This window comes from Macrotis lagotis, chromosome 2 (assembly GCF_037893015.1).
Source record: "Macrotis lagotis isolate mMagLag1 chromosome 2, bilby.v1.9.chrom.fasta, whole genome shotgun sequence".
In the NCBI taxonomy this organism is placed as follows: Eukaryota; Metazoa; Chordata; class Mammalia; order Peramelemorphia; family Peramelidae; genus Macrotis; species Macrotis lagotis.
In genome coordinates this window covers 42772587-42786327 of record NC_133659.1, presented here as the reverse complement: position 1 = coordinate 42786327, position 13741 = coordinate 42772587, and the positions used below count along the sequence as shown (strand labels likewise).

The 13741-nt window shown below is 39.0% G+C and overlaps 1 protein-coding gene across 1 annotated transcript in view; it reads left to right on the top strand.

Moving 5' to 3' along the window:
- Positions 1-11847, top strand: part of LOC141510976 (calcium-activated chloride channel regulator 1-like) — a 40672-nt gene extending 28825 nt beyond the window's left edge. The window contains exons 9-14 of the mRNA XM_074220343.1: positions 294-400; positions 2651-2866; positions 3533-3794; positions 9058-9222; positions 10287-10523; positions 11257-11847. Of these exons, the coding sequence (XP_074076444.1) occupies positions 294-400; positions 2651-2866; positions 3533-3794; positions 9058-9222; positions 10287-10523; positions 11257-11639 (1370 nt within the window). The 3' untranslated portion in view covers positions 11640-11847. The remainder of the gene's footprint in view (positions 1-293; positions 401-2650; positions 2867-3532; positions 3795-9057; positions 9223-10286; positions 10524-11256) is intronic.
- Positions 11848-13741: the final 1894 nt, after the last annotated feature.

Sequence of the window (13741 nt, the reverse complement as noted above, 5' to 3'; positions counted from 1 at the left end):
ATTTCTTGGTCACTTATTTGGTTCTTTGTTAGTTAGTCTTTTTACCTCTTCCCGAAGCCTTGGTTGTGTTTTAGATAAATAAAACTTTTAACCATAGCATATGGTTTATACACCACAAAACTGAACATTTTACATTCACTTCCTAAAGTGAGATTGTATTCTTACTATAGAAATGATTGCAGTTTATGAACCAGTGCAAAACCTTATGGGAAAAAAAAACCTTTGATAAGACTGTTACTTTGTCATTAACTGTGCCAAGTATTTAACATCTAGTAATGTATTCCAACTTTTAGGGGCTCTGCAACTAACTTCTACAGACATTGCTCAGAACAATGGGCTCATTGATGCCTTCAGTGCCTTCTCTTCAGGAAATGGAATGATCAGTCAAAGGTCCATCCAGGTAAGTTTCGATCTCTCAAGTCCTATTCCGTGTTACATAGAATCATGGCATTCTAAGGTCAGAGATTTATTATTTCAAAAGACCTTTGAGGTTTACGGAATCATACATCATATGACCATATCATATGAATTTGGAAGCAACTTCAGTCATCCAGCCCAAACCTCATGTACTATAGGTGAGGAAACTGAGGAAAATGGACTTGCCCAAGGTGATGCAGGTAATGAGTGACCATGACAAGATACATACTTTAATCCACATCCAGCACGTACTTACTGCACCATGCTGGCTGGAACATTGAGATCAAGGGGAAATGACCATATTAATAAAAGATATATTAAGCACCCATTATGTGACAGGAAAAAATTTCAATTATTTTTTCCATTTGATCTTCACAACCACTCAGGGGAGTAAGTGTTATTAACAACCCCATTTTACAGAATAGAAAACTGAAACAGAGGTTAGATAACTTGCTCTGGATCATATAGTTTATAAGTTTTGTAGGCCAAATTTGAATTCAGGTCTTTCTGACTCCAAGGCTAGGGCTGCCTCTGTGAGTATTTCCCCTGGCTGCCTGGTTTTGTTTATATTAAAAAATGAGACCCCTAAGTGAAATAGTATATAGAGAGAAGACAAGAAGACTCAGAGCAGTCCTGTAATGCATGATTAGCATGCATGGTCTGGATGAAGATTCAGCAAAGGAGGCAGAAGATGTGTTTGGAGATGTGGTAGGAGACCAGGACAGAGCTGCATCAAGAAACACCAAAGAGAAGAAAATAGCAAGGAGAAGAGACTGATCAACATTGCCAATGGATATAGAGAGATCAGGAAAGCTGAAAATTAAAAGAAGGTCAATAGACATGGCAGTCAAGAGAGTGGCAATCAGAGAAGTTTCAGAATGATGATGATGTTGGAAATCAGACTATAGAGTGTTAAGAAGAGAAAGAGAGGAAAGGAAGAAGCACCTATTGTAGACAGCCTTCTCAAGTAGCTTATTTGCCAAAGTGAATAGATACATGGAATGATAACTAGTGGGGATGGTCAAATTGAAGGTTATCAGTGGATGGGAGAGACACATGGGTATATTTTTAGTAGAGAAGTAGCCTAATGATAGAAGGAGCCAATCATACAAGAAAAAATATATATGAGAAGTTTACAAATGAAGAAGAGGATAGGTTGGGGGTAGGGTGGGGGGAATGTCTCAATGTCTCAATGAATTACTTCAATGTTTTTCAATGAAATAGGAGGCAAGATTTTCAAATTAAAAAGGGAGGGGAGGGGGAAGCCATATGGCACACTGTAGAACACCAGCCCTGAAGTCACTGGGACCAAAGTTCAAATCTGACCTTAAACAATAATTACCTGCTTGTGTGACATTGGGCACACTACCTTGCAAGGAAAAAAAAAGTGAGGGAGAGGGCCCCACAGGAGGTTTGAAGAGAGATGAGCCTTCTTGGGAGCAGGTTAGTGAGTTAATCAAGAGGACTAAGATAGGATGACAAGGACCAGAGCAGATCAGACTAAGAAAGAAGGGTGGCTTAGTGGAAAGAAACTTGGATTTGGAATATGCTGGTGCTTTCCTTCTGAAACTATCTTCCATTTGTAATGTATGTATTTAGTATAATTTTTTTCCCAAATGTTGTTCCCATCCCCTAATAAGGGTGTGATCTTCTTGTGGACAGTAATAGTTCTAAATCTTTGTGGTTTCATTCCAGATATTCCTTTCATTTAGCAAAAATGCTGCCTAAATTCCCTGCTGAGAACCTGAAATCAAGGAGCTGAAAACAAGAACTTGACTTACATGACTATTTTATTATCTCCTCTCTTAAATTGGAGGGAATTTGATTTAGAAAGAAAGTTGGATAGAAAAAAAGAAAGGAGACAGAGAATGAATGAATGAAACTTGAATATTATCTTGGGTAAAAAATAAGGGATTTCATCTGAACCTTTCCTTTCATAACTTTTGTGCCAGGAGTATTATTCATGCACATTTGTATGACCATGTCACCCAGCACCATTCTTGATCATCCTGTTTCCTAATAGATGCTAACTAGAGAGAGAGGGAAGGGGTCTCTAATTTAATTGTTGTAGGAAAATTCCAGGTAAGAAAATTTCCTCTATCAATGCAAGCTGATTCCTTTTTTGGCAATTTATAGACATTTGCCCATTGGCATGTCCTTCATATTAATTATGACTGTTGAGGACTCATCCTTTTGCCCAATCAGTAAATCTCTTGTTATATTTTCTTAACAGCTTGAAAGTAAAGGAGCTGTTCTAAAGAATGGGGAGTGGATGAATGGCACAGTTATCATTGACAGCACAGTAGGCATTGATACTCTATTTCTTGTCACATGGACAGTTCAACAACCTGAAATGTTTGTCTCAGATCCCAGCGGGAACCTTTATAAAACATTTTCAGTGGATAACAATTCCAAAATGGCGTATCTGCAAATACCAAATACTGCTGAGGTAAGCAATGAAATTTTTCCCTAGTGCTTTCTTAAAATCTTCAGAAAATAGAGCCAAAGCTTCAAGATTAATATTGTAATAATTCTAGAGTGACAAAAGGTTTTTTAAAATTAAAATATTCATTTTTACTCTATTCATTCTTACTTAGAAATGTGATGAAATAATGACAAAAAACAAAAACTTAAACAATGTAACTGTAGCAGCAAAGGTATCAGAAGCGCAGAAATGGAGCTAGAACAGAAGGAGGGTTATTAGGGCAGGCCAGGAAGTTATAGAACCTTTTTTGATTGATGGGAACATATTTATGACACTATTTTCTCATTCAAAATTTTAAAAGTCATGCTTTTTGGCATTCGATATCTTGGTCTGAGGAGCATGGACTACAACAGGGGCATACTTTTCAGGTCACCTTTTTCATAGCAAATCTTTTGATAGTAATCAATATTACAAGGAAAGCTCTTTTCTAGATGCTCCCCTTATAAGGAAGAATGGTTTGAAATGGCAGTCATAGCTGATGGAGAATAAGAGTTATGCAAATTCTCTAGCAGAAAATTTTTTAACTTCACTTGTATAAATCAGATAAGGTGTTTTGATAATAAAGAGAAGGTAGGTAGGAAAAGGTCATAGTACTGTTTGACTTTAATGAATTTCTACTGAACTTTTCAGGTTGGAATTTGGTCTTACAGCCTGAAGTCAACCACACAAACCCTGACTGTGACAGTAACCACTCGAGCTGCAAATCCTACTATACCCCCCATTACAGTGGATTCTAAAATGAATAAGGACAATGGCAACTTTCCTAATCCAATGTCTGTTTATGCACAAGTTCACCAAGGATCCCTGCCTATTATAGGAGTCAATGTAACAGCCTTCATAGAATCAGCTGATGGAACATCAGTCACTCTGGAACTTCTGGATAATGGTGCAGGTAACAACCCCACGGAAACCTCAAGGTTCTTTCTTTTTTAAGAAAGAAGTATGACATTTTTACAAAGTACTTTATTCTTTCTAATTACATGTAAAGACAATTTTTAATATTGATTTTTTTATAAATTCGAATTCCAAATTTTCTTTCTCTTCCTCCTCACCTTCAACCTTCTCCAAGGAAGTAGCAATTAAATATACATATATATGCATATATATATATATATATACATATATATATTCAATCACATAAAGTATATTCATAAAGGTCCTGTTCTGAAAGAAGAAACAGTTTGGAAAAAAAAATAAAGTGAAGAGGAAGTTTTGATCTACATTAAGTTTCCATCAGTTCCTTGTCTGGTGTGGATAATATGGAGAAAAGCTAAGGCAATCATAGTTGAACATTACACAATGCTATTGTTGCTGTGTATCAATGTGTTCCTCTTCATCCTCATTTCACTTCATATCAGTCTTGTCTTTACAGGTTTTTCTAAAATCTACCTGCTTATCATTTTTATAGCACAATAGAACTCCATCAGAACTCTTTTCCCCAGTGGATGGGCATCCTCTCAATGTCCAATTTGTTATAACCATAAAAAGAGCACTTATAAATATTTTTATTTATGTGGGGTGTTGTCTCTTTACTATGTTCTTTGGAATACTGACCTACCAGTAGATCAGATGGTGTGCACAGTTTCATACCCCTTTAGGCATAGTTCCAAATTGCTCTCTAGAATGGTTGGATCACTACACTACTCCACCAGCAATGCATTAAGGTCCCAATTTTCCCATATCTACGCCAATATTTACCATTTTTATTTTCTACCATATTAACTAATCTGAGAAGTATGAGAATGTATCTTAAAGTAGTTTTAATTTGAAATTCTCTAATCAATGATTGATTTAGAGGATTTTATATGACTGTTCTCAGTTTCTACAACTGCGAAATGAAGGGAAAACTAAATAACTTCAAGCATTCCAGTTCATGATCCCTGAAAAATAGGCTTCATTCCCTTTGACAGGATTTCTGTACTTAATCAAAAGGTTTCCTCCCTTTCATGAATAAGGAATCTATTCCTTCCTCACCTCTGACTCTTGGAATCTTTAGCTTCCTTTAAAATACAAATAAGGTCCCATCTTTTACACAAGATTTCTCCTGACATCTCCTAATAGCTATTTTCTTCTCTAATTTTCTCCAGACAAAATTGCTAGGCATTTACTTTTTATACACTTTGTATGACCTTTTCACTGCTTATCTTTGATTGAGGTTTTCTACTACTTATCTGCCAAGTTAGATGCAATGTCCTTGAAGACTGGGTCTGTTTCCTTCTTGTTGATGGATCTCTAGCTTTACTGAATTCAATTGAATGAATGTCAACATCAGGCTGGAGGTCCAGGAAGACTGTTTACTTGGAAATATAAATAGCCCCCTGTTAATCTAACAAAAAAGGTACCCTTTTTGTCTTAGATTAAGTGGATAAACTATGAACAAGCAAGCAATCAAGGTTCTCTCTTAGATCACACCAGAATCTAACAATTTGGATTGGGTGAATCCTTAGTAGAGAGTAGTCCACAGAAGGCTATAATCACTTATCAAATAAATTTAAAAGGTATTTGGTAAAAGGCATGTTCAAAGCTATTAAACTTTAAGGAAATACTTTTGAGCAGGGGTTCCCAAATTTTTCCATGATTTCTGGGATGAACAATTCACAATTACCAACCATAAGCACCACCCTGTCTGTTAAGTTTCCATCAGTTCCTTGTCTGGTGTGGATAATATTTTCCATCAAGAGTCTTTTTGAGGGGTGGCTAGGTGGCATAGTGGATAAAGCACCAGTCCTGGAGTCAGGAGTACCTGGGTTCAAATCAGGTCTCAGACACTTAATAATTACCTAGCTGTGTGGCCTTGGGCAAGCCACTTAACCCCATTTGCCTTGCAAAAAAAAACCTCAAAAAAAAGTCTTTTTGAATTGTCTTGAAAAATTTTACTACTGAGAAAAGTTAAGTCAATCATAGTTGATCATCACACAATGCTACTACTGTTGCTGTGTATCAGTGTTCTCATATTTCTCATTTCACTTTGTGTCAGTTCTTGTCTTTTCAGGTTTTTCTGAAATCTTCCTGCCCATCATTTTTATAGCACAACAGAATCCGTTACATTCATGTATCAGAACTCATTCCCCTAGTGTATGGGCATCTCCTCAATTCTGAATTTCTTGTCAACACAAAAAGAAGAGTTATAAATATTTTTATTCATGTGGGACCTTTTCTCTTTTCTATGTTCTCTCTGGAATACAGCCCTACCAGTAGATCAAAGGATATTCAGTTTTATAACCCTTTGTGCAAAGTTCTAAATTGCATTCCAGATCAGTTCACTACTCCACCAGCAGTACATTAATGTCCCAATTTTCCCATATCTACTCCAATATTTATTTCTCTTTTCTACCATATTAACTGAAAAGTGTGAGAATGTACTTTAAAGTTGTTTTAATTTGAAATTTTCTAATCAATTATTAATTTAGAACATTTTATATGACTGTTCTCAGTTTCTACAACTGCAAAATGAAGGATAGATTCAATAACATCAAACATTCCAGTTCATGATCCCTGAAAAACAGGCTTCATCCCCTTTGAAAGGAATTCTGTACTTGCGCAAAAGGTTTCCTCTCTTTCATTAATAAGGACTCTATTCCTTCCTCATCTCTGATTTTTGGAATCTCTAGCTTCCTTTAAAATACAAATAAGGCCCCATCTTTTACACAAGATTTCTCCTGACATCTCCTAATAGCTATTTTCTTCTCTAATTTTCTCGCCACCAAATTGCTAGGCATTTACCTTGTACACCTTGGAATGATCTTTTCACTACTTATCTTTGTTTGAGGTTTTCCAGTACTTATCTGCCAAGTTGGATGTAATCTCCTTGAAGACAGGGTCTGTTTCCTTCTTGTTAATGGACCTCTACCTTTACTGAATTCAATTGCATGAATGTCAACATCAAGCTTGAGGTCCTGGAAGACTTTATTTGGAAAGATAAATAGCCCCCTGTTAATCTAACAAAAATAGGTAACCTTTTTATCTTAAATTAAGTGGATAAACTATGAACAATCAAGCAATCAAGGTTCTCTCTTAGATCACACTGGAATCTAGTAACTTGGACTGGGTGAACCCTTAACATAATAGAGAGTAGTCCACAGAAGGCTATAATCAGATATCAAATAAATTTAAAAGGCATTTGGTAAAAGGCAAGTTCAAAGTTATTAAACTATAAAGAATACTTTAGAGCAGGAGATTCAAAATTTTTCCATGATCTCTAGGAAGAACAAGGCTCACAATAACCAAACATGAGCAACACCCTGCCTGTGTCCCTAATTCATCCCCTCCAGGGAATGGGTTATGTGAACAATATTCAAGAGTGATTTCTCCTCTATTAGTGGAAATGTCAGTGTACTATGGTGAAGGGCGGTTTCCATTATATGTTGTATCCACTTAATGGGAATGAGTGGTGGATCTGAGAGGCATTTATTATATTCCAACTGACAATGATATTTGTCCTTCATTCTAAAAGAAACCATGACATCTGGTTGGTGGCTTTATGACAAACACACTAATTGGATTTGAGTGAGGGGGGCTGTGCTAAGTCACCAGCTTCATTTTCCCCTTCAGAGTCATCTGAGTCCAGTGACCAGATATGAATTAGGACAACCGGAGATGACCCTGATGTGAGGCTATCAGGGTTAAATGACTTGCTTAAGTCACACAGCTAATAAGTGTGAACTGTCTGAGGTTGGATTTGAACTCCCATCTTCCTGACTCCAAGGCCAGTGCTCTATCCATTGTGCAATCTAGTTGCCATATATTCCTCCTAAATTAAGGCACAATCCCAGGAGCTAGGGATACATTAACGAATAGCAAACAATCCCTGTCCTCAAGGACCTTACAGTTAAACTAGCTGAATATGACATGTACATCACCATAGTGCACAGACAGTTCCACAAATAGAGGAGACATCACTGTTGAATGCTGTCCACATAACCTAAATAATCCCTGGAAGAGATGAATTAGGGACACAAGAAGGGGGTGTGCAATGTTCAGACATTGTGAACATTGTCCTTCCCAGAGATCATGGACAGGTAAATTCAAAGTATTCTATGTGTGGGAGAAGATAGGGAAGAAACTAACAAATAAAGGGAATTTGGAAAGCCCTTGAGTAGGAGATGGGAGCTAAGGTATGCTTTGAAGGAAGTTAGGAATTCCAAGACTCAGAACTGAAGAAGGAGCACAGCAAAAATGAGAGACCAATAGGATATTCAAGCAAAGATAAAGAAGAGACAGATTAAAGAATCTGTCCAAGTCATAGCTACCCACCAGTCTGACAGAAATGGAGAAAACAAGAAAGAAAGCAATAGGAAAAAATACTATAAAAGTAGGTGGGAGTCTGATTGTGAAGGAATTTAAAGCCCAGACAGGATTTCTGTAGAGGTAATAGGGGCAGTTGAAGAGTTTTGCATGGTAAAATCAAATGTTCAGATCTGTGTGTCAGGAGTTTCAGCTGAGGAAGGAGACTGGAGTCAGGAAGACCAAGGAGAGAGCTATTGTAATCATCTAAATGCCTGAATTAGGGTAGAGGCTGTGGGGCAGAGAAAAAGAGATTGGTGCAAGAGACAATATAGAGGTAGAACTGACAAGACTTGGCAAATGATTGAATATGGAGATTGAGAGGAGATGAAACATGGATTCAAATCCTGCTTATTACACTTACTAGTTCTTTGATTGTGAAAAAGTCACTTAATTGATCTTAATTCCGCTATTCTCATTTATCTAATCAGTATAATATCATCTTTTAGTTATGGGATGCTGGTACGTTTGTAAGAACTGGTTCTCTGGAAGAAAAAAGAACATACAACACACTTCAATCTTTAATCTCCACTATGATCTTAAATCTAGACATTCAACCAAACAATAAATCAAGTCCCACTTTTTGTTGATATTTCTAAGGTGTAAATGCTCACGCAAAAAAATTGAAAAGGCAACTCTAGCACACTTCATTATATTATTTACCTCAGAGGGTGGTTGGGAGATTCCAGTGAAATCATGTTTGTGATAAGCTTTGGAAACTCTGGAGTAATTTATACATATGGGTATCTGTGTATAGAAGTGTCACATAGGCACACACATACTTAGACTATTATGTTGTAATGTCCAGGTTCTGAATTTATTTGTTCCTTGATTACAACACTGCTCATTAACTCTTTTATTTCTACATAAAGGTGCGGACGCTTACAAGAATGATGGGGTCTACTCAAGATATTTCACATCCTACAAATCAAATGGTCGATACAGCTTAAAAGTGAGAGCCATAGGAGGAAAAAACACCCAAAGGTCAAGACCTCAAGTGAATGGAGCTTTATACATACCAGGCTGGGTTGAGGATGGTAAGCAATCAATCTCCCATTAAAAAAACAAACAAAACAAAAAAAAGTATACTTTTCAGTCATGGCAAGAGGAGATCTAATTGAAATTTGCCACATCTTAAATTTCAAACCAAAGAGTGTTCATAAATTATACAACTGATTGAAGGGTGTAAGGATTTTTAGCCCAAAGAAAAGACTTATCTGTCACATAGTTGAAGGGATCTGTGGAGGAAGAGAGATTAGATTAGACTTGTTCTGCTTAACCCAGAGAGCAGAATCAGGTTCCTGGGTTCAAGTTGCAAAGAGGAAGATTTAGGCTTTGGTAGAAGGAAAAACCTCCTAACACTTAGAGCTCTCCCATAGTGAACTGAGTTGCCTCACCAAGGAGAGTTTGCCCTCACCGGATAGGCTCCCCATCCCTGAAGAACTTCAAGTCTAGTCTGAATGATTTTTCAGGTTTGTTATAGAAAGGTGGGGACTCTTCCTCATATAATATGAACCAGACGGCCCCTCAGGTCCCTTGCAACTCTGAGGTTCTGCCACTTAGTGGCTACCTACCAAGTGCATCTTACTGTAAGCACAATATGTCTGTCCTACATAGAAAATCCAAAAGACTAGTACAATAAAGGAAGCAGTCCCAGCATATATGTAACTGGTAAAAAAAAAAAAAAACAGAACAGATTTTTCAGCTAAAAAAAATTCCAGTATCCCCTAGCCAGCAAAGGCTTAGTTTAGAAGTAAAAGTCAGTGTTTAAGATGATAGAAGGAAGGGAGATAGTAATCATAAGAATGGTTAACATTTACATGTCTCTTATAATGTGTGAGCCAAGCATTTTACAAATATAATTTCACTTTCTTCTCACATCTGCCCTGGGAGGCAGGTTCCATTATTATTCCCATTTTACAACTGAAGACACTGAGAGAGAGGTGGCCACCCTTGATAGTGAGGGAGCATCTAATGTCCCACTGAAGCTATGGTTCTACCAGATGCCTGGGCTACGTTCTGGGATGACACAGAAATGCACAGCATTAGGTGGGCACTAAAAGGGACAAGACTATTGCTATTTTTCTTTCCCTCTCTGCAGGTGAAATCAAAATGAACCCACCCAAACCTGAAATTAGTGAAGACGAAATTCAAGCAAAGGTGCCAATTTTCAGCAGAACAGCCACAGGAGGTTCGTTTAAAATGTCAGCTGTTCCAAGTGGCTCTGTACCTGACCAGTTCCCACCAAGTAAGATTATGGACCTGGAGGCTAATATTGAAGATGATCACATTATAATGACCTGGACAGCCCCTGGGGATGACTATGATATGGGGAAAGGTAAGCAAGCCAATCACTTTTGATTCTGAGACAAATGCTCTCATAAAAGGGGGGAAAAACACAAAAAAGAGGGCTTGGTTTTAAAAAGAACAAATTTAACAAGTACTGAGAATCACGATTTTAAAGCCTGATTTGAAAAAAGTCATGTCAGAAATTTGACAGCTGATAAGGAAATAATTCAGAGATGGAGCCCAAAGTTTATTCACAGCATGTATGTGGAAGGGGATTAGATGTGTGATACAGATGGCCCTGATCCCAGAACTATAGTCTCTACCAGGCCTTTCTTTAGCATAACTTTGAAGATGAAGTAATCAGGGCATTTGGGGCTGCTCCATTTGAGATCTACTCTCTCGATATACAGGTCCCAGTCCAAACATCTTATATAAATTTCAACACTGCCAAGAGGCATATGGAGGTATCTTTCCTCTGACTGGTCAAATAGGCCAAAAATCAGGTGTAATTCAACGTGGAGGGCCCTTAGGATTAAATTCCCTTCAAAAACTGATGCCAGTCAGTCAATATTTGTTATCGATCTACATGGTAGATTCAAGTCCCCTTTAGGGTCCTTTAAAATCAAGCTTTCCTAAGAACAAGTCATTCTTGTCCAGTTTTTCCAGATGGATTTTTCTGGCCTCTGACAAACTTGCTAGTGAATAACCATACTGTTCAATATGGTCCATGGTCCTGAACCTGAGCCAGCAATCTCTGAGCCAACACTCTCTTCTGTTTTCAGTTCAACAATATATCATAAGAATGAGTAAAGATATCCTCACACTAAGAGAAGAATTCAACTCTACTGTTCAAGTAAATACTACTGACTTGATTCCAAATGAGGCCAACGTCAAGGAAGTTTTTGTGTTCAAACCAGAAAATTTTATAACAGAAAATGATACCACCATCTTTCTGGCTATTAAGGCAGTTGATAAAGCCAACCTGGAGTCACCTCTATCGAACATAGCGCGAGCATCTCTATTCATTCCTCCTCCTCCAGAAGATACTTCCACCAGTCCTACTGGTGTCAGCATTTCGACAATAGTGTTGTCAGTGGTAGGCACAGTTGCAGCTGTGGCTATCATTGCAAGTGTCACAGTGTGTATTCTGAAAAAGAACAGGTAACAAGATTGAAGGCGGAATAAAAACAAAAAGCATTCTCTGAATTTTGTGAACTGATTGTCACAAGAATTTTTAAAGTAAATTATATATTTATTATCAAAGAATAAATCAATTAACTATAAACATTTGGGAAATGTACATAAGGTAATGATATAAAAGTGTGATCACCCTTTTCATTCATTAGTTAATATTTTATTTACTAGACAATAAAGGTAACCTTTCATATGTGTGTGTGTGTGTGTGTGCTTGAATGTCATTTTATTTCATTGTAAGAGATATAGGAATTAAGAAATAAGATGTTAAATAACCTAAAGCAAGGAGCTAAAGCTTTTAAAATGGTTTTGCTCTTGGTGAGTCCACTAAGACAGTGGGGAAAACTGACAATTATTTGGAAGGCAGGGGAATGTGTTTCAGGCAAACAACTGTCAATGAGAAAACTGTAAGAGGAAGAACCGCCCCCCCAAAAAAAACGTTATCAGCTATTGAATCTGTTATATCCCCAAATGTACTAAGACACCAAGATTCCTGGGGATCTTTTCACAGTGTGAAGTCAGCAAAGCCAGACCCACGAGATAGCCACACAGAAAGATGATCACAACATTACAAGAGAATTAATTCTCAGTGTAGCACAGTGGAAGAATGACCACCTGGTAGAGCTGGGTTCAAGTTCTGTTGCTGACATGTATCAGTTATGTAAATCACTTCAGTTTTCTGTGACTCAGGCAGTGGACAAAGACTGAGAATTACAAAAGAGTTGCTGGTCTACACTGGAGGAGGGAAGATCTCATTAAGAATTCCCTACAGATGCAGCTAGGTGGCGCAGCGGAGAGAAGACTGGGCCTGAGTTCAGCAGGTCCCGAGTTCAAATCCAACCTCAGACACTTACCTAGCTGTACCTTAGGGGACCTTGGGCAAGTCACTTAACTCCATCGTCTTAAATAAAATTAAAACAACACCTGGCACCAGCAAAACTAATAGTGTTTAGTAAAATGCCCAGGCTTTCTCGCTCCTGTTAGGAAACTGGTCCTGGGTGCAATGGGGCCTCCGAGCCGCAGACCCCGCCCTGCCCCTCCCCCCCAGCAGAGCTCTCGCGGTGATGTCACACCCAGGAGAGCCCCGGATGACCCTGAGGGGAGGGAGCCCGGGGCTGGGGGCGGAGCGCTTCACACTGACGGATAATCCGGGCATCCCCTCCCCCTCCTCCCCCTCCCCCCGGGTCCCGAGCAACAGCCGAAGCGCGAGGGGAGGGAGACGACCTCGAGGATGGAACCGTCCGCGCACGTGACTGAAGACCGCGCATGCGCACATCAGTAAGGGCACAAGGCCGCGGCCCCGCAGGGCGAGGGAGGCCGAGTCCCGCCTGGTGGGCCGGAAATGGAAGCCCCTCCCCCACCGCTGTCCCCGCCCCCAGGCCCTGGGACTGTCCCTTCTTCTCCTGGAGGCTTCCGGCCCCGCCCTCAGGCCCCTGGGAGAGACAGGAGGGAGGAGGCCGCGCAGTGTCTGCACCTGCGCCTGCCTAGAGCACGTGCCCGGGGCGGGGCCCGACCCAGGGCGGGCCTGGGCGGGTCTGGTGGACTGGCCTCCGAAGCTTCCTTCTCTTGGGCTTTTTAACCCGGAAATTCCCTGAGCAGAGCTTCACTGATTGGGCCTGGGGGCGGGGGCGGGGCGGGAGGTGGGGGAGGAGAGGCAAGAAGGACCGGATGTGTGAGGCCTCAAGAGGGTGTGACTTCTGGTGGGCGGGGCTGACCGAGCCGGCTTCTCGCGAGATCTCCGAGCTTCCGATGGGCGAGTCTCAGAAGTGAGGCGAGGTCTACTTCAAAAAGCATTTGGGCCCTCTTCCTTTGGAAGGGCTCTCCAAGTGGTTCAATATTTAAATTTTTACATTTATAATTTAACTATTTAAAATTTCGACATTTTTATTTATTTAACATATTTAAGTTTTTAATTTTAAAAATTTTGTTTTTTATTAAATTACACTATTTAAAATTTTTGCTTTTTGTGTAACTTTAACATTTTTACATTTTTATTCAGTCACTACATTTTTTAGTTGTTTAAACTTCATTTTTATTTAACTTTAAAATTTTTACATTTCTGTTTAGATTTTT